At 33.9% G+C, this 22,662-nt stretch overlaps 1 protein-coding gene and 1 pseudogene across 6 annotated transcripts in view; one reads left to right on the top strand and one right to left on the bottom strand.

Moving 5' to 3' along the window:
* ZMYND11 (zinc finger MYND-type containing 11) overlaps nt 1–22,662 on the top strand; it is a 160,125-nt gene that overhangs the window by 67,190 nt on the left and 70,273 nt on the right. For all 6 annotated transcript variants that reach the window (XR_011976190.1, XM_072650070.1, XM_072650072.1 and 3 more), the window contains exon 2: nt 7,746–7,880. Coding sequence is in view for 4 of the 6 variants with exons in the window: in XM_072650070.1 (XP_072506171.1) it covers nt 7,765–7,880 (116 nt within the window). In the remaining 2 variants the exon portion in view is untranslated. The remainder of the gene's footprint in view (nt 1–7,745; nt 7,881–22,662) is intronic.
* On the bottom strand, nt 18,066–19,084 carry LOC140531027 (STEAP1 protein pseudogene; annotated as a pseudogene).

Raw genomic sequence — 22,662 nt, 5'->3', positions numbered from 1 at the left:
TTTTTGTTATTTCAATGCATTGATGTGATCAAACTCTTAACACAGACTTTAATACTCCTGTGACTTTGAGTTGTTATTATAGAAAAAATTGTTCACCTGTAACCAATTAATCTATCTGAATTTCAGTAAGGTGGTGCTGATATTATAGACATATAATCTGTTATTAGGGCCATACTCAGAGTCTTACCAGCTACATAATACCTTCCAGAAGTATTACTTCTCTGTTGTAGTCTAAGAATCCATGGGCTCCTGTACTCTAGAATGAGAGATAAGAATAGTGTTTTACTGGAAATTGCCCTTTGATAGAAAGCAGATTTTACAATTTAGTCTCATTTTCAAATAATTGGAACTTCTTTATAAATATGATTGTGTAAATCAAAACTACAACTTATTTCACGTTGCAACAATTAGGGAAAATACCTATATCCACTCTGTTGTCATGGCCTGTTGATTTAACCTGTGCAAAATACTTAGATTATTTTTTTTTACACTTAATAGTATTTCTTTTCCAATTATATGTAAAGATAGTCTTTGACATTCATTTCTGTGAGATTTCAAGTTCCTGATTTTTCTCCCACTCTCCCTTTCCTCCCCTCTCCAAGACAGCAAACAATATGATATAGGTTATACATGTACAGTCATCAAAAATATCTAGATTACTGCCACTCTGTCTCTCCTCAGCCATCTCACACCTGGATTATTGCAGTAGCCTGCTGGTGAGTGTGCCTGCTTCAGGTCTCTCCCCAACTTCAGCCCATCCTCCATTCATAAACTAGCCTCCTTCTACCTTTCCAGTCTTCTTCTCTCTGACATATACTTTTCAATTCAGCAATTCCACAGATAAAACACTCCATCTCTTGGCTCAGTTATTGTCCCTTTAATTTTTTTTGAGGTCATTGTGTGTTACTTTATTTCACATTGCTTTATTTCATGTCTTGCCTTATCCTCTTCTTTTTTAACCAAATTCATTTTTTTTTTACAAAATAGTAATATTTCATTATACCTTCATGCTATAACTTTTTTAGATGTATCCACAAAAAGTCATGCAAGAATATATTAATCTTAACTTGTATCATATTCCTCATCATCTATGCCAAATTCTCCTGACCTCGTTCAGGAATCAGCTAAAATTTCGCTTTCTACAAGAAGCATTTCCTTATCTTGTTTTTTTAATAATACATTTTTCATATATATATTTGCATGTTGTCTCCCCCATTAGAGTATGAGCTTCTTTAGGGCAGGTATCGTGTCTTTTGCATTTCTTTGTGTCCCCAAAACAGTGCATAACAAAGGCTTAATAAGCTCTAGTTGTTGGTATTGACAATATCCTCAATATATCTGTCACATCCTACAATTTGACCAAAATTCTTTTTCCTTACTTCAGTGGAACACCATGATAATACATTTATGCTATGAATTATGTATTTTAAAAAGCATGAGTTGCTATGATTACAAATGTTAATAAAATTCTTTTGGAATATAAGGGAGGGAGTGTCAAATGCACTCCAGGCAAAGAGGCAGGGTCATGTTGTGTTCAGGAAGAAGAAAGGCAAGGAGCATGTGTGAACATGCAAGACAACAGGAAAGTACAAAAAGAAAAACAGAAACAAAGTCAAAGACAAGTTTCTTACGTGAAATCTGTATTCTTGTTTTGGAGAACTAGAGGGAAAGAAATATGCAGGAAAACAAGTAAAAGCCATGGATGGAGTAGACTGAGATTATGTAATGTACCACAGGGACCCCCTTCCATCTTTAGTTTGCTGTAATTTCTTGCCAGAAGGCAGGTTCTACTGGATTCCAGTACTCTTTGTTTTCATTTTGATATTTTTTTTCATTTTGCAATTTTTTTCCTGGAAAATCAACAGGCTTATTAATAGCATGTATTTTTTTTTTAAAATCAACATTCACTTATTTTCCCAATTTATATATATGAAATATATGATAATCTTTTTAGCATATTATTTATCTTTTTTTCTTCCTAGACTTTTAAAGCTATAAGTTTTTAAAATCAGACATTTCATATGCTATGCAGGTTTCTAGTGCTTTTATATTTTTTTTAGTTTTTCTCCTTTTCTATTAATGGTTTCTGGAATAATGTAAAATAAACATTTGGGGGAGAAAAAGGAGATGTGGCAATTATTTGATATAGGAGAGTGTTGCTTGTAAAGACTGGCAATACTTAGAGTAGAATAACTAGTAAAGCCTTCATATAGTCTATTATTTTTTTAAAAATGTATTTTTTCATGCATTTTTTATCTGTTTCTTACCCTGACCCTTTTCAACAACAGCCACAACTAAAGAAAAATAAAAGCTTTGTCATAAACATTCATAGACTAGTAAATAAATTCCCACATTGCCTATACCTAAAAATCCTTGTATCTCTGCATTTTCGGTTCATTTCTCTGGTAAGAAGTGAATAGTATGTTTTATCTTTAGTCTTCTGGACTACCATTTACCATTCCATTTGTCAGCACTGAAAATCTGTTAAGAGTTGTTTTTCTCTGTAATGTTGTTGTATAAAATATTTGCTTGGCATCAGTTCAATAAAGGTCTTCCCAGTTTCCATCTCTCATTATACAATAATATTCCATTACCTTCATATGCTGTGATTTGTTTAGTCATTGTCCATTAGGAAGATATCCTTCTTAGTTTCTAATTTTGGGCCACTATAAAAAGAGCTACCATAAATATTGACTCCCTCATTGATGTCTTTTGGAATATAGACTTATTAGTAATATCATGGGATCAAAAGGTATGCACAGTTTAACCTCATTGGGGGGATAGTTTGAAATTGCTGTAGCTGGACCATTTCACATTTCCATCAACAATGCGTTAATGAACCTGTTTTTCCTCAACCACTCTGTCATTTTTCATTTCCCTTTTTTGTCTTCTTTACCAATCTGGTGGGTATGAGATGAAACCTCAGAGTTGCTTTAATTTGCATTTCTTTCATTCATGATTTAGAGCATGTTTTTGACACAGTTATTGAGAACTTGAATTTCTTCCTCTGAAAACTTCATTTTTATCCTTACATCCATTTTTCCTCCTGGATCCTCTCTGTCTCATTTGGTGATGAATTCTTCCCTTATACCTAAATCTGACATGTAATTTCTTCCTTGCTCCTCTAATTTGTTTATGTCACCTTTCATGTCTAAGTTATGTACCTAGTTTTGGCTTTTCATGTTACATACTGTAAGATGTTTATCTATACTTGATTTCTGCCAGATTGCTTTCCATTTTTCCTACCACTTTTCACCAAATAGTGAAATTTTACTCCAGTAGCTGGAATCTTTGGATTTGTCAAACATTAGGCTGCTATGTCTGTTTGTTTCTATATATTGTATCCCTAATCTGTTACACTGATCAAACTATTTCTTAACTAGTATCAAATAATTCTGATTTTTTTTCATCTAGTTTTAGGTCTAGGACTGTTGGGTTACCCTCTTTCATACTTTTTTCATTATTTCCCTTAAGATTTTAGATCTTTTATTTCTTTAGATGAGTTCTGTTTTTATTTTTTTTCTAGCCCTATAATCATTTGTTATGGCAGTGAATGAGTAAATACAGTAGTATTGTCATTTGGCTTGGCTTACTTATAGGCAGTTAATATTTCTCAGTTATTTAGATCATTCTTTATTTGTGTAAAGAATGGTGTGTAGTTATAGTAATTTAATTCTTGTATATATCTTGGTAAGTAGGCACCCCAGTATTTTATTTTTGATGTAGTTAATTTAAGTGGAATCTCTGTTTCTATCTCTTCCTGCTAGATTTTGTTGGTAGTTGTTGGTAACATGCAGAAATGCTGATGTTTTATGCAAGTTTATTTTATATCCTGCCAATTTGCTGGAGTTCATTGTTTCAGTTAATGTTTTTAGTTTGCTCTCTGGGATTCTCCAAATAAACCTATTATGTCATCAGAAAAAAAGTGACCATTTTGTTTCCACTTTACCTATGCTTATTCCATCAGTTTCTTTTTATAATTTGCAGTTAGCCTTTCTACCATTGCAGTGAATAGTGATAATTGACATCCTGCTTTTTATGTCATCAGAAATGTCTCTGATTTATTCCCATTACAAAGAATACTGACTCTACATTTCAGATATTATTTAGATGATTTCTTTTCATATTAAGGAAAGATACATTTGTTGACTCTAAATTTTAGACATACATCTCATATTAAAGAAAGATAGATTTGTCTTTATGCCTTTTAATCTTTTTTGACAGGCATGGATGTTGTATCTTGTAAAAAAAATTCTTCATCTATTAATATAATGGTCTTATTTGTTCTTATTCATGTAGTCAATTATGTTTATAATTTCTTAATTTTGAATTTGCCCTGTATAACTGATATAAAATCAACCTGGTCATGATATGTCTTTTGATATATTACTGTCGTATTCTCCTTGCTAAAAATTTTATTTAAAACTTTTGCATCAGTATTCATTAGGAATATCTATGTGTAGTGATCTTTGTCTATTGCGCACACACACGCACACGCACACACACACACACACACACCATTACCTTGTTTGACTTCCTGGCTTAGGCATCAAGATCATATTTTTTGTCATGGAAAGAATTTGGTAGGATCCTTTTTTTCGCAGTTCTTCCAAACAGCTTTTGTAGCTTTAAAATGTATTGTTCTTTAAATGTTCAATAGAATTAACGTGTAAATCCATCTGCTCCTGGATTTGTTTTTTTGTTTTTCTTTTTTCTTTCTTTTTTTTTTTTGCTTTGGGCGCTCACTTATGGCTTTTTTGATTTCTTTGAGATTGAGTTGTTTAAACTTTCTATTTCTTATTATGTTAATCTGAATATTTTATATTTTTGTAAATATTCATATCATCAGAATGATTTACCAAATAACCTCAGAGTTAGAAGAGACTTAGGAAATCATCAGGTCCAACCGTTGCTCTAAGCAAGAAGCTCCTATTGATACACCAGACAAGATTGATACATCTAATCATTTCCTGAAGATCCCTGGTAACCTGCTGATTTCCAGAGCAGCTTGTTATACTTTTGGATACTTTTAATTATAAGGAAGTTTTCCCTTAAAGGAACTCTAGATTTTCTACTTTGTAACTGTCATGAAATGTTACAAGTTCTTCCTCCTGGGACCAAGTAGTACAAGTCTAATTTTCATTCCAGGATGGCCCTTTGAATACTTAATGATAGTTGTCATACCTTCTAAATCTGTTCTTGTCCAATATAAATATAATTCCTCATCTGATTTAAACTTAAATTCCTTTTACCTTTGTGGTCATTCTCCCCTGGACAAACCTTATCAATGTCTTTACTAAAATGTGGTGCTGAGACTTGATTATCATACTCCAAGTATAGTTCAGTGATGGTGGAGCATAGCAGGACTGTTATCTCCCTAGTCCTGGAAACTATATATTATACTATCCTCTGGCTCATCTGTTTCTCTTTTTCTCCTAGTAATTTCATGACTATCAAATGCTTTTTTAATGCTTTAAAAAAAGAAGTTCCCTACCTCTGAAAGGTCATGTAGTCATCTATAGCTTCCTGTTACTTTTTGCCTAGGAAACTTTTAGAAAATTTGTAAATAAAGTCAATTGCTGTTATGTTCTTACTCTGGTTGGTTACTTTAATATCTTCCTCAGTATTTCTGCTTAGTACATTCTCAAAGGCATTATGGTCTAATCACTCAACCAGTACAATTTTGTTGATTTTAAATGGCAAGTTTTAATTGCTGTATCACATTTCCTTTGTACCGTGTACAGTTATTTCTGAAGATCCTATTAATTTTGACATATAACTACAGATTGCTATTTATAATATTTTGAAAGGTTTAGCAAATAGCCTTGATTTTACATAGTAAATGTGTTTTAAATTATTTCAGTTTTCCTATTGATATCTATTATGAAAACCTGAATATTCCATTGGGGAAAACATCATCTCTTAAATGTTTAAAACTTTTAGTAAGGAAAGGGTTAATGTTTGACATCATTCCAAGTTAGCGTAGAACACATTTGGACTGACATTAAAAATGTTTTACTTGCAGTGATGGTGCTTCTCTTGAGTTTCCCATTTCTATACAGTTACTCTGTTACCGATGCTTAAAACTAGTGAAATCTGTGAATCCTCCTGTTCCTTCACCCCTTTCATCCAATTAGTTTCCTATTATTGCTTTAATCATAATACATTTGTTCTTTTATCAGTCATGATGTATTTGAAAGAATCACGAGACTCTGGGTTCATGTTGTAGACTTTAACTATCCTACCTACCAGCAAGTCAATTACCTTCTTTTAAGAGTAATCTTCAGTAATCTGATTTCCATCCTCTGGAATCTCGACTATTTAATCTATCTTTCACACTGGCTCCTAGATTAATCATCCCAGTGTTTATATGATATCATGTCATGGCACCAAAATCATTTTTAGTTATCATTGGGACAAAGAGAAGAAACAGTTTAGTAACTTTTCTTGCATAATTCAAAATTGTTTCCTGGGTTAATTTGACTTTTCAAATTCACTTAACCCTATTTATGTCAGTTCAGTTTGCCCAAAGTTTGCTGGAAAAGGAAATGCAAGTCACTCCAGCATCTTTGTGAAATGGTGTCATGAAGAGTCAGATATGACTAAAAACAACTTATGTATTAAATAATGACCGTTGGTTATATTTTGTTGCCCAGTCATTTTTCATATTTAATTTTTTTATGTTGGATGTAAAAATGTTATTGGATACTCTTTTCATTCTAGTTGTGTTGATTTAGTTTGTGCAAAAGTTTTTATCATTTACTATAAATTAAAATTGTCTTTTTATCTAATTTTTTAGATACTAGTTCTATCTCTCACCATAGATCTAAAAGGTTCATACTTCCATTTTCTTGTATATATGACATGACCTTTATGTTTAAGTTGTTTAATCATTTGGAGCTTATTATGCCATGTGGTTCATGTTATATTCAGCCAAAATACTTTAAGATTAGTATTTAAGTTTATATAAAACAACATTTTCAGGATTTATAAATTTGAAATTAGAAAACTAATTTATTAAAATAAGGTTCTTATGTTTTTTATAGTGCTTATAATTTCTGCTAATTTCAAAAATAGTAGAAACTTATATAAAACAGTTATTTTTATCATTTTGTGGCTATATGTATAGGCTTCCACTAAAATAAATAATGTTCCTGTTCTTTTTAAAACCTTTGAACATGGTCTCTGTTGCTGTAATTGGTGACCCTGTAGCACAATTTGGGGTAAAAAGAAGTAACAATGGGGAAGAGAGTGCCTGTTTCTTTAATACTATAGAATATATGGCTTAAAGTATCTTTCCTTTTAGCCGAAAAGCTTCATATTAAGACGTAAACCAAATTCAGTTATATTTGTTTCTATGTACAATTTTTGGATCTCCTAATTGTACATAAGCAAGATTCATGGAAGTTGGGCATGTTTAGGAATAGAAGCACTAAACTGGTTTTAGAGAAATAAAATGGAAAATAACAATAATATGCATAGGTCATGTGGTCTTACTAGAGCTAGGATAGAAATAAGGTATAAGGCAAGAAGCATTCAACCTGGTGTAGTGTTCTTTATAAAGTATTTGTTTGGTGGTCTAAAATTTAACTTAGAGCCATAGTCTAGATGCTTTAGAAATTGCATTGATTTTTCCCCAAATTCAGAATTGCCAGTAATTGCATTTATTGTAAGAAATATTGGTATACTTAATTCCATAATTCAATATATATACATATATGTATGTTCTTTGTGTTTTACTGCAGCAAAAAAAGTGCATAGGTCATGGCACGCTTAACAAAGAGACGACAAGCGGATACAAAAGCTATCCAGCATCTTTGGGCAGCTATTGAGATCATTCGAAACCAGAAGCAAATTGCTAACATTGACCGCATTACAAAGTAAGTAGCATTACATAGTAAACATTTTAAATGGATTTTTAAAATATAACAGTCTCTTTGTGAACTCTATAGAAAAAGATTTATAGAATAAATTATTATTTACAAACCTCATTTTTATAACATAGGAATGTTACATAGAAAATAATTACAATAGATCAAAAACAAAAACTTCTTTCCAGGTCACCCTAAGCAAAGAGAGAACCTCTCAGTTTACACTCACTGACTTGGCCCTTTTTGCATCCATCTCTGTTTAAACAGAAGACTATCACCAATAGCCAGATCCATTTTTTTAAAGGAAAATAGCAAAGAGAAATTGGAGAATTTCTACACAGTAGAAAATATCAGAAAATATAAAAGTGTGAAAGAGCTCTTTGTTGGAACCAAGATGAAGTCTCAATCCAAGCTAAAAGAAAAATCCCAATCTCACTCAAGAGGAAAACCTTAAGTCTAGTTAACAAGCATTTATTTAGCACAAACTATGTGCCAGACACTGTACTAAATTCTGGGATTCCAAAAAAGGGAAAAACTGTCCCTTCTCTCAGGGAACTCACAGTCTAGTAAGGAGGGTACTTAACAGTCTGGATCCATGCTTCTCTCCAAGAAATGTATCTTGTCCCATCAACTCCACCCGTTATATTGGCACATTGTATTGCCATCAGCTGTCTCTTCCACCAAATATATCTCCTGCATGTACACCAGCAGACAAAATATCTGAGGAGTAGAAATATAGTTTATCCTTCAGTATCATAAAATTGTAGAATTTATGAATGAGAAAGGAACCTGGAGAGCATTTTATCTAGTAATAAGCACTTGAGGTAGAGTTGGCTTTGAAATAAGTGTTTGTTGCAGCTCAGTTTCTAAATTTAATATATAGGTAAGTAGTTACAGCTTTTTAAAATGAAGTAGCTCAAAGTAGTAAAAGCAAGCAGCAGTACCCTGTAGACACAGTGCAGATGAAGCACAATACCAAACTATGTGGCATAGCTATAGGCTGACTAGAGATCAACTCTATTAGATTACCAAACTAATGTGCCATGCCTGGTTGATTTTATCTGAATGGAATGGATAGTAGAGGCATTGGAGAGTGCGTAAAGTAAGTATATAATAATGAAAACGCCAGTAGGCCCTTATAAGCAGTGGAGATACCAAGGAATAGTCTTCAAAGCAGATCAATCCAAAGAACATTTGTTAAGAGCCTGCTGTTATGAGAGTGTTGTGCTAGGCACTGGGTGGAGGACCACGTTAGATAAAATATGATCCCTGCCTTCATTGAGCTCACTGTTTAGTAGAAAGGTTTTACAAGTGCATAAATGATCACATTGACACATTGACTGCTAGCACAGATTCTTAAATCTGCTTTTCTAAAAGGGAAGCAACTTTCAAGGTGTCAACAGTCTTCTTTAATTACATTCACCAACAGAGAAAATAACAGAGAAATAAAGACCAACAGACAGGGCTTCTGTCTGACCATAAGGAATGCAGACATCACAGATCAACAGAGAAATCCAAGTGTCTGACCATGACATACATACATAGTTACCAGAAAGACAAGTACCCATATCTGAGTTTTCAAAGCCTGGGGGCATGGGAAAGAGTGCTCCTTAGTGGCTACCCAGAGTCTCATGTGGCACACGAACCTTCTTCCAAGGAGTAAACCCCAAAGTAAAACCGCACAGACACACAGACACACACACACAGACACGCACAGACACACACACAGACACACACATACACACACACACACACACACACACACACACACACTCTCTTTTCAGAACCAGAGGGCATCATAACCCTCTGGATCCAGTGCCTCATTAGAAATTAACAAAAGGTGTGGACCTTCCTACAAAACTACCCTCCCATAATCAAGTTTCCCTTAATGGGCTCCACCTGAGGCCACGAAGATCTTTAACTCTCATTAACATTACACTCTATAAGATCTAAAGGGGGAAATATGATTATTGAATGACAGTATTCAGCAAGTTTTCCTTAACAGAGATGTCATTTGAATATAACATGTAAAACAATTTGCTAACCGTAAAATGTTTATAACTTTTAACTTAGTATCATTTGAGTTGATCTTTAAAAGAATTCAAAGGAGATGGGAGGTTACCATATTAGGCTTAAGGATCTGTGAACAACAATATGGGTGAGAAAGTGTGGGACATATATAGAGGATGGGAAGTAGCTCAGTTTTTCTGAAGTAGAGATTGCCTAAAAGAGAAGACATATGGAATAGGCTGGATCACAGTAGTGCCAGTTTGTGAAACACCTTGAATGTTTTCTTATTCTTAAAATGACAGGATGAACCAAGTGACTCTGAGAGTTGTAGGTTTATGATCTTAAAAGCCTATGATCAATGATTTACAAATTTATAGTATACCTCTATTGTCAGAGCTCAAAGAAGTAGACTTGCAATTTGTTCTATTTAGATTTCTTAAGAAACAAAAGTTCTAAATTCTTAATTATCTTCATTTAAAAAAAAATTTCAGGTTTTGTATCAAGATCATGAAAGAGAATAGAGACAGTTATATTACAGAATGTTAGTTGAAATCTGTTTTCTTATATTTTTAAAATTAAATATGTCTTAGCTAATATGGAAATATATTTCGAATGATTTCACATTTATAATCAGTATCATATTGCTTGCCTTCTCAAGGGGTGAATTCAGGAGGAAAAGACTTTGAAACTCAGAATTTTAAAAAATGAATGCTAAAAAAGTGTTAAATGTAATTGGGAAATGTTTCATGAAATAAATAAAAGTATGTTTTTAAAAAGAATTAAATATGTCTTTAAAATGTTAATTCTATTTTGTACCGCCGAAGAGAGTGTTTCAGTAGGTTGTAATATATGGTAAACATTTATTTTGATAAGACAAAATAAATTCTAAATTAAATATGTGTTAGAAATTTTAGCAGTTTGATTTTAAATACAGTTCTTGCTGGCCTTCTGACTTCGAAACAGAATTCATAAGTGTTTTAATAATAAAATCCAAAAGAAAGGCCTGACTTAAATGTTAAATATTCTTAAGTTAGTTTTGTTTTTTCATTAGAGATTACTTATCCATTTGTTAAATTAGAATGGCTTTATCAAGAAACAATTATCACGTCATCACAAAATCAAAGAGGTTAACAGCCACATACTGTTACAAGTCATTATCTCTGACTTGTCAAATGAAAACTTCCATATTTTTAAGTCTGAGATGTGAAAACAATTTCAATTCATCACCTAGTTTCTATCTATAACTTAACAAATTACTGTTATAATCAGAAAGACCTATAAATACCTGATTTTGAAGTTCAGAACATATTTCAGCTTGAAAAATTATTAGCAATAATTAGAAGAGAATTTTAAATTTCACATTTTTGTAGTTAAAATGTTTTTATACACATGGGATAGCTTGGGTTTGCTATTATTTTTATACAAAAAAACTGAAAGTAGAGTTAGAATAACATTTGTGATTAATGACATTGAAAACAGCTCACCAAATATGGACAATTAATATTGAATTGACAGAATGGTTTGATTCAAATTATAGTAGTAGATGAGGACAAAGATTAATCTTACTTATCACTGTTTGAGAAAGTGTGATTTCTAATTTATTGTGCCACTTTGAACAGTGAATTCTGGAGTTCTTACTGATGTTCCAGATATGCATAAACCAAAACAGAAAATAAGAAAGTTCTTTTCAACATGTGCAATAAAACAGGTTGCCTTTGGTGTTATTACTAGATAACTTTTACTAATTAATCATACCACTTTGCTTTTGTTTAATTAAATGAATGAAGTTTTTATCCTGTTATTTTTTTAGAAATCTTAATCTAACAAAGTCCAATAAAAAAAAACCTAAGCCCATTTCCAAAAATAAAATCTTCTTAAATTAGTTCTACATTGATACTTTTCTTCAGAGTTAAAATCAATATAATATAATTTTGATGCAATTGTTCTTCTTGGTTTTTTAAAAATCTTTTCCCCTGTTCTGAGTAGTGCTGTTATTATTGAAAATTCAAAAGGCTTTTAAATATGTAAAATACTAAGCTTAAGTAATTATCAGATGACATTATTCAATAAGGAGATCAAACATAAGTTAAAGCTAAAAAATTTTTATTATTTAATTTAAAAAATATGCTCTGACATTCAGGGCCCTCCACAATTTGAGATAAGCCTCCTTTTCCAGCTCTATCTTCCACTACTCCCATACTCTACCTTATTTTTTAAAAATAGTAAGCTTCTCTTTTTCTCTCCACTTCATCATTAAAAAAAATATCAAAAAAAAGTCCTTGTAACAAATATCCCTCCCTCCACTTTAATAAAACTAGTCTATACATTGTTTTACTAATATACCAAGCATATTTATACCTTATCTTTAATGTGTTTTTTTCCATACCTAGAATAAGTCCCTGTTCCCTCTTTTCCTCTCACCTTTTCAGCTATCCAGATTTTATCCATCCGTTAAGGTTCATACCTCCTTCATGAAACATTCTTATGAGTGTTACAACCTAAAGTGATTTCTCTACCCTCTGAACTTCTAGAGTACTGTCTGGTCCTATACCATCTTTTGACAGCTATTGTATTGTTGTCTTACATCATGAGCTTTTTGTATAACTATGTCCATCTTCCCACCTAGTTAAGGTTCAACAAACCTGAATGATTACATATAAAATTGTGAATTTATATATTGAATTTAACACAGTGGTAATACAGCTGCCCTACTTACTATATCCTTTTCTGAACTTACTACTACTCTTTCTTAAATGTTTTTAATGTTTCATTATTATTCTTTTATTCTCTTTATGTATCACTGTCACTTTCTACCAACCTTCTTTCCCTCTTCTTATCCCTTCTTTGTAACCAGTGAGTATTGTCATGCAAAAAATGACCCCATTGACTGCGTCTATAAAAATCTGCCTCTTTTTACCCCTCTAATCAGTCCATTGCCTCTCTTCCAAGAGAGGGAAAGCGTATTTCGTTATCAGTCTTCTGAAGTCTTACCACATTATTTTAACTTACATTATTTTTTCTGGTTGCTCTTATATTATACTCTGTATCAGTTTATGCAAATCTTCCCAGGTTTCTTTTATTTCATCATTCATTATTGCTTACTGAACAATAATATTCCATTATTTCATATACTATAGTTTATTCATTCTCCAGTTGGTGGGACCTACTTTGATTTCAGTTTTGTGCTACCATAAATAATGCTAGTATGTACACTTTTAGGCATATGGGTCATTTACCCTTATCTTTGACTCCTTTGGAATATATGCATAGAAGTGTCATTTCTGGTCAAAGAAAACCATACAGTATAGTGACTTTTATTACTTCTCCTCCCATACTGCTAACTGTTCCACAAGTGCAATATGTTATTTCCCATACCTTTTCATGGGCATAATCCATGCCCTTTAGCTAAATACATTCCTTTATTTCTTCCTTTTAGACTTCTTATTTTCCTTCACAAAGTCTTACTCCATTCCTCATCACAGCATGGAGAGAGCCCAGTGGACTCTCAAAGGCTGTGCCTATGAAGAGTAAGTTTTGGTAGATTCAGTATGTTGGAAAGGTTTTAAATGCATTCTTGGCGTGTAACAGACTTACGTCCACTTTGTAATAACCATCCTAATTAGATGTGTAAGTAAGCTGGTAACAAACCAAATAAAACTAAATGACTGCAGTGACAGTTGTAGAGTGTTAAGTAAGAATGGGGAGGTTACTTAGAATCACGGTGTTTAGACTGTATACATTTATTGATACTTTAAAGGTGAGATTCTTGTCCAAAGACCAATAAATGGATATGCTACCTGAGTCGGAAGACAAGATTGTTGCAGCAACAGGGAAGAATGGCTCACATGTTCTTCTTGCAGGATAAATAAAGGAATTGATGGAGTTACTTTTTTTTTTATTTCTTGGGATATTTATTCATCTACCAGTACTGGTAATAGTACTCATAATGAATATCAGCAAAAATACCACCATAAAAATAAAAGTTTATGCTCCATCTGTTGTGGAGAATCAGTAAGTAGAGAGAAGTTCTACAGAGAACTTGATAAGATGCAAATGAAGTCAACTTGTATTTTTACATATGGTGACTTCACTGTAAAGGTATAGGAATAGACAGGGTATCCAGTATACACTGGAAAACATTTCACAGTAAGTTATGAGCAAGATTAAAAACTTAAACACTACACAGAAGCTTTGGGCTTCTACATGACAGATACTTTTCTTTGAGAAAATTTTTTAGAAGCTGTGAAACATGGCAGACAATGAGTAATGAAATTAATTATATTTTATATTACATTTTTCCATAGGGCAAACATTCTTTTGTGAAAGTCACTCCAAGATCAGCCATCCGTGTAAAGTGAGACACTGACTTTTTAGAGCAAAGGTCAAAATTAATGTAAAACTAGGAAAAAGAATAAATATAGGAAAAGATTATAGTATGTAAACTACAACCTGACCAAAAAGTGAGAAGTATGTGGGAAAAAGCCCATTGACACAACAATTTCATTTAGAAATTTAACTGATATTTATTATTTCCATTTATAAGAGAACAAAATAGCACTCCCCCCCCAAAAAAATAACCAAATTAAAACACAAAACTCAAACCCTAATAAACAAATCTTTTGCATTACTTGCTAAGTGGAGACCTCTGGCAGCCAAGGAAGCCATCTCTTTAGCATAAAACTGGTTTGTATTGGCAAAGATGTCTAAAGATGAAAATAAGTGTTTTAGAGCCAGTGGGGGGAAAAGGCACTTTAAGGCTAAGCTTAAAGAGCTGTGAATTGTCCTAACTATTGGGAAAAGAATTGGGAATTTTAACTTTGCTAAATAAGACTAGTTAAATTAGTGATATCCTTACAAAGACACAAAGAGAAAGGTTATACACATGTATGCCTTGGAGTATATATGTATGTAGGGAGAACACATAATAGCTGTACTTTTATAGAATCAGAGAACTAGAATGAAAGCCCATCAATTGGATAATGATTGACCAAGTGACATATAAATGTGGTGGAATATTATTGTGCTGTAGGGAATAACAATTAAGAAAAATTTATAGAAATTTGGGAAAACTTCTATCACCTGATACAGAGAAATGAACCGAACAAGAAAATGACCAAAATAATGCACAAGAAACACTATTCCAAGATTTTAGGACTCAAATATAGTGTCCAGCTCTGACTTCAGAGGACTATAGAAGTAAAGCCTGTCTCTGGCATTTGAGGAGAAGGAGTGGGGAGAGGATTTTTAAGTGTGGGGTAGTTTTTAGAGCCTGGCTGGTTGTGCTTTACTGGAGTGTAGTTAGTTATCAAGGAGGGTTCAGTAAGGGAGAGGCAATTCACAGGAAATTGACATTAGTACAAAAAAAGGATCACTAAAACATTTTTTAAAATCTTTGTACAATTTTATAAAGAATAATGGTGAGACTATGAACAGTATTGCCTGACTAAGTAATGAGTAGCCCTGGAGAGAAAAATCAGTTTAATGAAAGCTACACAAAATACCCAGCGAAGCAAAGCCCCTGTGAGGGATTGTACGGGCCTTAAGAACAGGACTTGTTTCATTTCTGTGTGTGTCTGTGTGTCTGTGTGTGTGTGTGTGTCTCTGTGTGTGTCTGTGTTTCTAGCACTTAGCACAGTGCTTGGCACATAGTAGATACTTCATAAATGTCGGCTGATTGATTGTTGATTGAAACCATTCAAAGATAAAACTAGAATAAGGAAAATGAACAGATCAAAGATAAAAAACAAACTGTCCCTGATGCCTGGAGCACACTTCAAATGCCACCTCTTACATGAGACCTTTACTGCTCCCCTCACCTGCTGGTGCCTCCCCGCCAAAAGAAAAAACATTATACTTTGTTATGTGATTTAATTATTTTTCCTTTGTGTCCCTAATGCCTAGCACATCAGGCAGTGTAGCATTAATAACAGATCTCAAAACCAGGAATTGGATCTGAGTTGAAGCCCTGTCACTGACATGCTGGCTGTGTGAGGCTACGCATGTCACTCAGTGTTCCTCAAACAAGTGGAATCACAGGTTTGCTCTCTATCCCCAATGCCCAGCGCAGGATCTGGCATGTAGTGTAGGTACTTCATAAAAACTTGCTGACTCATTTGCAAACATTTTTATGATAAAATCCTTTCACCAACGAGAATAGTGGTCTCTGATATCAGAGTGCCAATGTTTGCATATAAGAAAAGTAACAGCCCTAAGAAAGCAACAATGTGGAAGTATTACGACTAGACCAAGTGTATACAAAAGAGGTCCATGCTGGAGATAATATAGTTTTGAGGGTGTTCAGTGATTGATTCTCAAGATATCTGAAGGAAAGGGCAGGTACCAAAGGTGGGGGTAAAGTCAAGTTTTCACAAGTAATATTTCATAAGATCCCACTGTGCTTATTGTCTATGTTCTGTTTTGAAAATGAAAAGGTTTTAGATTCAGTTAAAAAAAAAAAGAATTGCCTTCACTCTTCTTCAGTAATGTCAGAATTATACGTGATTCTTAAAGATAGAGCAGATTGTCTTGTATGATGATAGTGATCATTAATATCACGTGAGGCATAAAAATTTCAAAACCAAAACACATCCAAGAGAACATCAATAACCATTAAACTGTATACCTGCTTTGTCTACATAAAATTTGTATGAGAATAATCTTTGATTACATTATGGGCATTCTTGATGAAAGTATTAGTAAGGAACAGGTAGGTTTTTGTAGGTGATATTCCATGGTACATTTCATCTTTAATCATACACAGTTGATTGAAAGATTTGTAAAGATATATGATCATACTGTGTTTACTGTTTACGCCTTAGGATACCCAAACCTACATCTATGATGAAATATGAAATAGAGTTCTAATGCTAAAGTATTTAATTTTACTTGCATTTAAAGAAAATGGATGTATTATTTTTAAAATTAGAGCATATTTTGGTAGGAAATGAAGCTATTGAATAAATGTTATCTTTAAAATACAGTAAATATATTGTCATTAAAATTATCGAACATTTTTGGTAAGAAATAAGTACTAAATTTGGCTCATGAGTCTTCAGCTTGATTTTATGGCATTTAGTACCTTCCACAAACTAGTTTCTTCCTGTCTTTCCAGTCTTTTTTCTTATTATTTCTTTTTAGGCATTCTTACTGATCCACAGTATCTTAGTTGGAAGGCGCCTCAGTGACCATCCAGTCCAAATCATACCTGAACAAGAGTCCTTTACAATATTTTCAATAAGTGTTTATCTAGTCAGTCATGTCTCCCAAAGCGGCCCTTTCCACTTCGGTGATTTCTCTAATTCTTGGAGAAGGGGGAGTTGTTTTTTGTTTTTCCATCAAACCGAAATCAGCCTCCTTGAAACTTCTGCTTCTGGAGAAGAACAAAACTAATTTTTCTTCCATGTAACAGCATTTCATATATTTTAACGCAACTGTTGTCACATCTGGTGTAAGTCTTCATTTTGCTAGGCTTGACATATTCAGTCCCTTCTACAGCCTAGTTGAGAAATGGTCATATGCCATATGATCCCAAGTCTGTCTACTGGTTCTCTTCAATACGTTAATGTACTTAATGAAATGGTGCACCCAGAAGTGAATAAAGTAATCCAGTGGTATGTAGTCTGACCAAGGCACAGGATAACTACAATGGCACCCCTTCTGAGTGGTTCTCAAAACTTTATTTTTCCTCTTTGCCAGGAAGAAATGCTACAAAGGACAGGGCAGACAGGAGACTCTGTCATGGTCATAAGATCAAAAGTTGTAAGTTTTTTGTAATTTGCAGGAAACTTATATGTGCATGTTAGATCACAGTTACAAGTTCCATAGAATTTGTGGTATTTGGCATACTTTTAACGAACCAGTTTTTAAGATACTCTCTCCTTACATGTAGCTTAAGATAGTATTAGCTTTTTGGTTGCCAGTGAATCAATATCATTGATTAATGTTGTGTTTGCAATTCACTAAAAATACCAGATTTCTTTTTATGAACTGATATCTATGTCTAAAAAAGTTGATTTCAGAAACTCAACTGTAAGACTTTACATGTATCTTTATTAAATTTCATCGCATTACATTTGTCCCAGTGTCAAGAGTTTTTGAATCCTCACTCTCATCCAGTATGTTAGCTATCCTGTTGTGTTATGTACAAAATTAATAAGCATGCCATTTTCCTCTTTGTGATAGAATTTAATATTTGGCAAAAAATCTTTGTGTTCTACAGATGGAAAGCCATCTCAGTTTATTAATTTTAGTGGGATTTTCCCAACCGTGTCTTACCTTCTATATCCTCTTTCTATAGCATGGAAGAAGCTATATAATTTTATATATCAGGACAACAGAAAGTAAAATTGCTATCATAAAAGTAGGAGGGGTGTACCACACAAACTGCTTTACATCCACCCAGTTGTTCCAGGCAAAAAAATCAATGCAATGTGGTGTTGATATGGCAAGTAAAAGGCAAAAGATTCTCAATTGCTCTGAATATATTGAAATTCCAGGTCAGGGAGTTGCTGACAGATGGAATGGAGGTTACTGCCAGCAGGAGAACAAAGCAAGTCCCACAATTCCATTCTCCAAACATTTTGTTCGACCCAGGCATCTTCTTTCCTTTGTTGGATCTGTTCATACACCCAGTTTAGCAGCTTGTATCTGTAAGACCTCCTCATTGGACAGAACAAACTGCAATAGAAGTTGCATGTAGTGAGACATGTAGTGAGTGGATTCTTGCCAGCATCCACTTATCCAACCAATCTAGAAATCTCTTATGCTTGGTTCTGTTATGAAATTGGAAAGCAAATGCAATTATACCTGGCAAATAAACCAATGCCAAGAGAGTGATGGAAATCACTGGCAGAACTTTGTGGATGACGAGGATTGAAATGTGATAGAAAAAGTGTGCCCAAGTCGTTACAAAAGGATGGATGACATCCCTTAAGCAAGTATAAAGGAAGGTTATAAGGCCTATTATGATTGCCATCTTAATGAGCAAACACCATTGTGGAAAGAGCTTCTGTTTGTGCTTTAGCTCAGCAGGGCACTCAAACCCATTAAAGCTAGTCATTTGATGTAAATGAAGAAGATCAGGTCCCTTTGAGTTGCTGATATTTCTTGAGTTCCCTTTTCAAGTGATGATATTTTTCCATCTTCTGCCTAGTCTTCATTTCACAAAATTCCTCTTGGTTTGTGATATTTTTTCTGTTTTCCATGCTAGAGAGAATCTGCTCTTTTGTTGTTACAGAAATGTCAGGAGATGCCTTCTCTTCCACAGATGCAGAAGTGTGGAGATTTGACTAATTATGGGCATCCAGGAGGGGCAGAAGTTATCAGCTGCCCTTCCCCAAGGCACTTCTGCTGCAGCAGCACTTGGTCCTGAAGTGTTCCACCCCCCCTCTCGCTGCCTCCCACCCTGGCTTTCCACCCCGCAAGATACAGCTGACCTCTTCAATTTCAGCAACACCCACCCCTTCCTGGTTCTATACTTGATAAGCATGTCATCTTAACCCAGGAGTAGTCCAGTAAAGACCTTGCAAGTTGAGACTAATCAATAATAAGTAATCTTTGAATCTTGAATTCAAGATTTGGATCTTGAATCCACCAAACATCTGGCTAAACTAAATCAACAGAGTTCTCTGATGTACCAGGCTAGTCATATTGTTGTTCTGGACTGGGCCTGACTCAGGCCAATCCCAGGGTAGTTTATGTTCCATGTTTGGAATGAAATGTGACACTCATAAGTCATCAGCAGTTAACAGAAGGAGATTTACTTAGCCATGGCTGGAGAAGGGTATCTAACAGGGATAGATATAGATGTCATTAAGCTGATTAACCAGAGTGAGTTTCCCTTCATTTTCCACCAACCAAACATCCCAGCACACCTGGCACTCTTCATGTTTTCTTTGTACTTAGTTGGCTGGGAAGGGATGTCAACAATCTGAACCTTGAGCCCCCTGAGCCAGTCAAATCCCTAGGATGATCTCAATACCTTTTTTTCAATCATAGAATCATATTTTTTGAGCTGAAAGGGACCTCTGAGGCCATCTTTTCCTTTTTTTCCCCTTAGTAGTATTTCAGTTTTTTCTAATTACATGTAAAGATAGTTTTCAACATTCATTTTTGTAAAATTTTGTGTTCCAAATTTTTCTCCTTCCCTCTCCCCTCCCCAAGACAGCAAGCAATCTGACATAGGTTATACATGTACAATCATGTTAAACATATTTCCACATTAGTCATGTTGTGAAAAAGTAGTGGAACAAAAGGGAAAAATCATGAAAAAGAAAAAAAGAGGTAAAAAGAGTATGCTCAACCTGTAGTCAGATTCCATAGTTCTTTGTCTCTTCTTTTTCCATAACCAGTCTTTTGGAATTGTCTTGGGTTGTTGTATTGCAGCGAAGAGCTAAGTCTCTCATGGCACAGTTGCTGTTGCTGTGTGCAATGTTCTCCTGGTTCACTCAGTTTGCATTAGTTCATGGAAGTCTTTCCAGGTTTTTCTGAAACCTGCCTGCTCATCATTTCTTATAACACAATATTATTCCATTATATTCATATATCACAACTTATTCAGCCATTCCCAAGTTGATGGGCATCCCCTCAATTTCTACCATAAAAAGAGCTGCTATAAATATTTTTGTACATGTGGATCCTTTTCCCTTTTTTATGATCTCTTTGGGATACAGACCTAATAATGGTATTGCTAGTTGGTTGCCCTTGATCTCAATAGGAGAAACTAACCTAACTTGTATGAGTGCAGTAGGATATTGCACCTACCACACCTCTCATGAAAAAAAAAATTCATCTGGCATGACCATTCTGACTCTTTCTGATTAAAGGACTTGAGCTGAGCCTTGACAGAAGCTAGATATTTTCTGAGGTGGTAAGGAAGGAGTATACTCCAGGCTAGAGGGAGAACCTGTATAAAGGTACATAGATTTAAAAGGGAGCATTATATCTATGGAATAAAAAGTAGATTAGTTTTAGCTGGTACCTAGAGCACATGAAGGAGTATATTATGCAATAATCCTAGAAAGATAGGTTGAAGACATATATCATAAAGGGATGTAAATGCCAAGAAATGGAACCATTGGAATTGGGGACTTGCTCGAGAACCTGTGCCTGAGAAATGTAAATTTGTCACCTGTGTTTAGAATGGATTGGAGAGGGGAGAGACTAGAGACAGGAAGACCAATTATGAAGTTATTACAGTAGTCCAGGTCTAAGTGATAAGAATCCTGGAATAGGAGAAATGAAGGATTGGAAAGAAAAGAAGTTGAGTTATGTGGCAAAAGTTTTTGGAGAAAACTGAGAAAGATACTTAAGTGGCAACATTTTGCAGCTATTGGCTACTGTGTTAAACTAGATGATCTCTGTACACCTTTTTAGCTCTGAAATTCTGCTTGTATAATATGTTTGAGGTAAAATAGTCCCAAATTCATCTAAGGTGATGACTTCTGCCCTATCACTTATAACTTAAGAACTCAATGGAATCATTACATACTTAAGGTCCTACTATAGTCAGAAATGACAACCAAGATGCTGAGACTCATTGAAGGGAAGAAAAAAAAAAGAAGATATATTATTATTTTTGTGCACAACTATAGCATATTTGAACCTAGACTACTGTGTGTGTAGTTCTGTTCATGACCTTTCATGAGTGATACAGAAAAGATTTAGAGGAAGATGGCTAAAATAATTAAGAAACATGAGAGTAGATTGGAGGCATGAAACTGATATAAGAATTTTTCACTCTAATCATATGAAGATTAGCAGAGGAGAATGAGCGGGGTTTAAAATCATAAAGGATAAAAGATTTTTTTTCTAATCTCAGCATTACAGATGTAGGGAGATATTCTTTAACTATTCTGTACTTGACTCAGGCCAGTTTCCCGATAGTTTAGATTCAGTATTAGAACAAAATGAGACATTGGTAGGTCATTCAGCAGTTAACAAAAAAGAGATTTACTAGGCCCTCAGAGAAGAATACTCAACAAGAATAGAGAAGCATTGAAGTCACCTTGAATTAATTTAGTTGAGTGAATTTACCTGTCCATCAGCCAAGCTTCAGAGCCTTCTTGGTACTCATGGCTGCTTTGTACTCAGGTGTTGAGGAAATGATGTCACCAGTCAGCAAGTTTTTTCTGAGCCAACCATATCTCAGGGGATGGTCCAATATCTTTTTATTAAAAAAGTTTAACATACATGGGTTATGATCACTAATATCACAGAGGTCAATTAAAATAAAATAAAGTACAGATAAAATTAGCTTGACAAGTTGTTATTACTCTTAGCAAACTGAAATTTAATTGAACTAAAACTGTACATTTGCTCAAATATTATTTGTATAAAATCATGGATGATACAGTGAACTCTAATGTAATTCTTAGGAAATGAGGTAGTTTTGGGGAATACATCCCCAATCTTTCTCAGCAAATGTCAGTGACATAGTTTAATGGATAGGTTGGGAGTCTGATTTAATACGGCTTTTTTTTCTTCCAATTAGACAGAATTTTTAAAATACCTTGCTATATTCCTATCTAGCCATATAGTTTATGATCAGATAGAGTTTATCTCATGTCCTTTAAAGAGATATTTAACAACGGCAATGATCAACAAAATATTTTGTGTTTACTATGTATGAGGTATTGGGTTAGATTAAAAAAAGGATGCGAAGATATTTGTAAATGGAACTTGTTTTACACAAGTGTTCTTGGGGATATACATTGTAATTAAGGAGATCAGGTATAAACTTATTTTAACAGGTTCTCTCAGCCACTGCACAAAAGGTGCCAAG

The sequence above is a fragment of the Notamacropus eugenii genome, chromosome 3 (assembly GCF_028372415.1).
Source record: "Notamacropus eugenii isolate mMacEug1 chromosome 3, mMacEug1.pri_v2, whole genome shotgun sequence".
Lineage (NCBI taxonomy): Eukaryota > Metazoa > Chordata > Mammalia > Diprotodontia > Macropodidae > Notamacropus > Notamacropus eugenii.
This window is presented reverse-complemented; position numbering and strand designations above follow the sequence as displayed.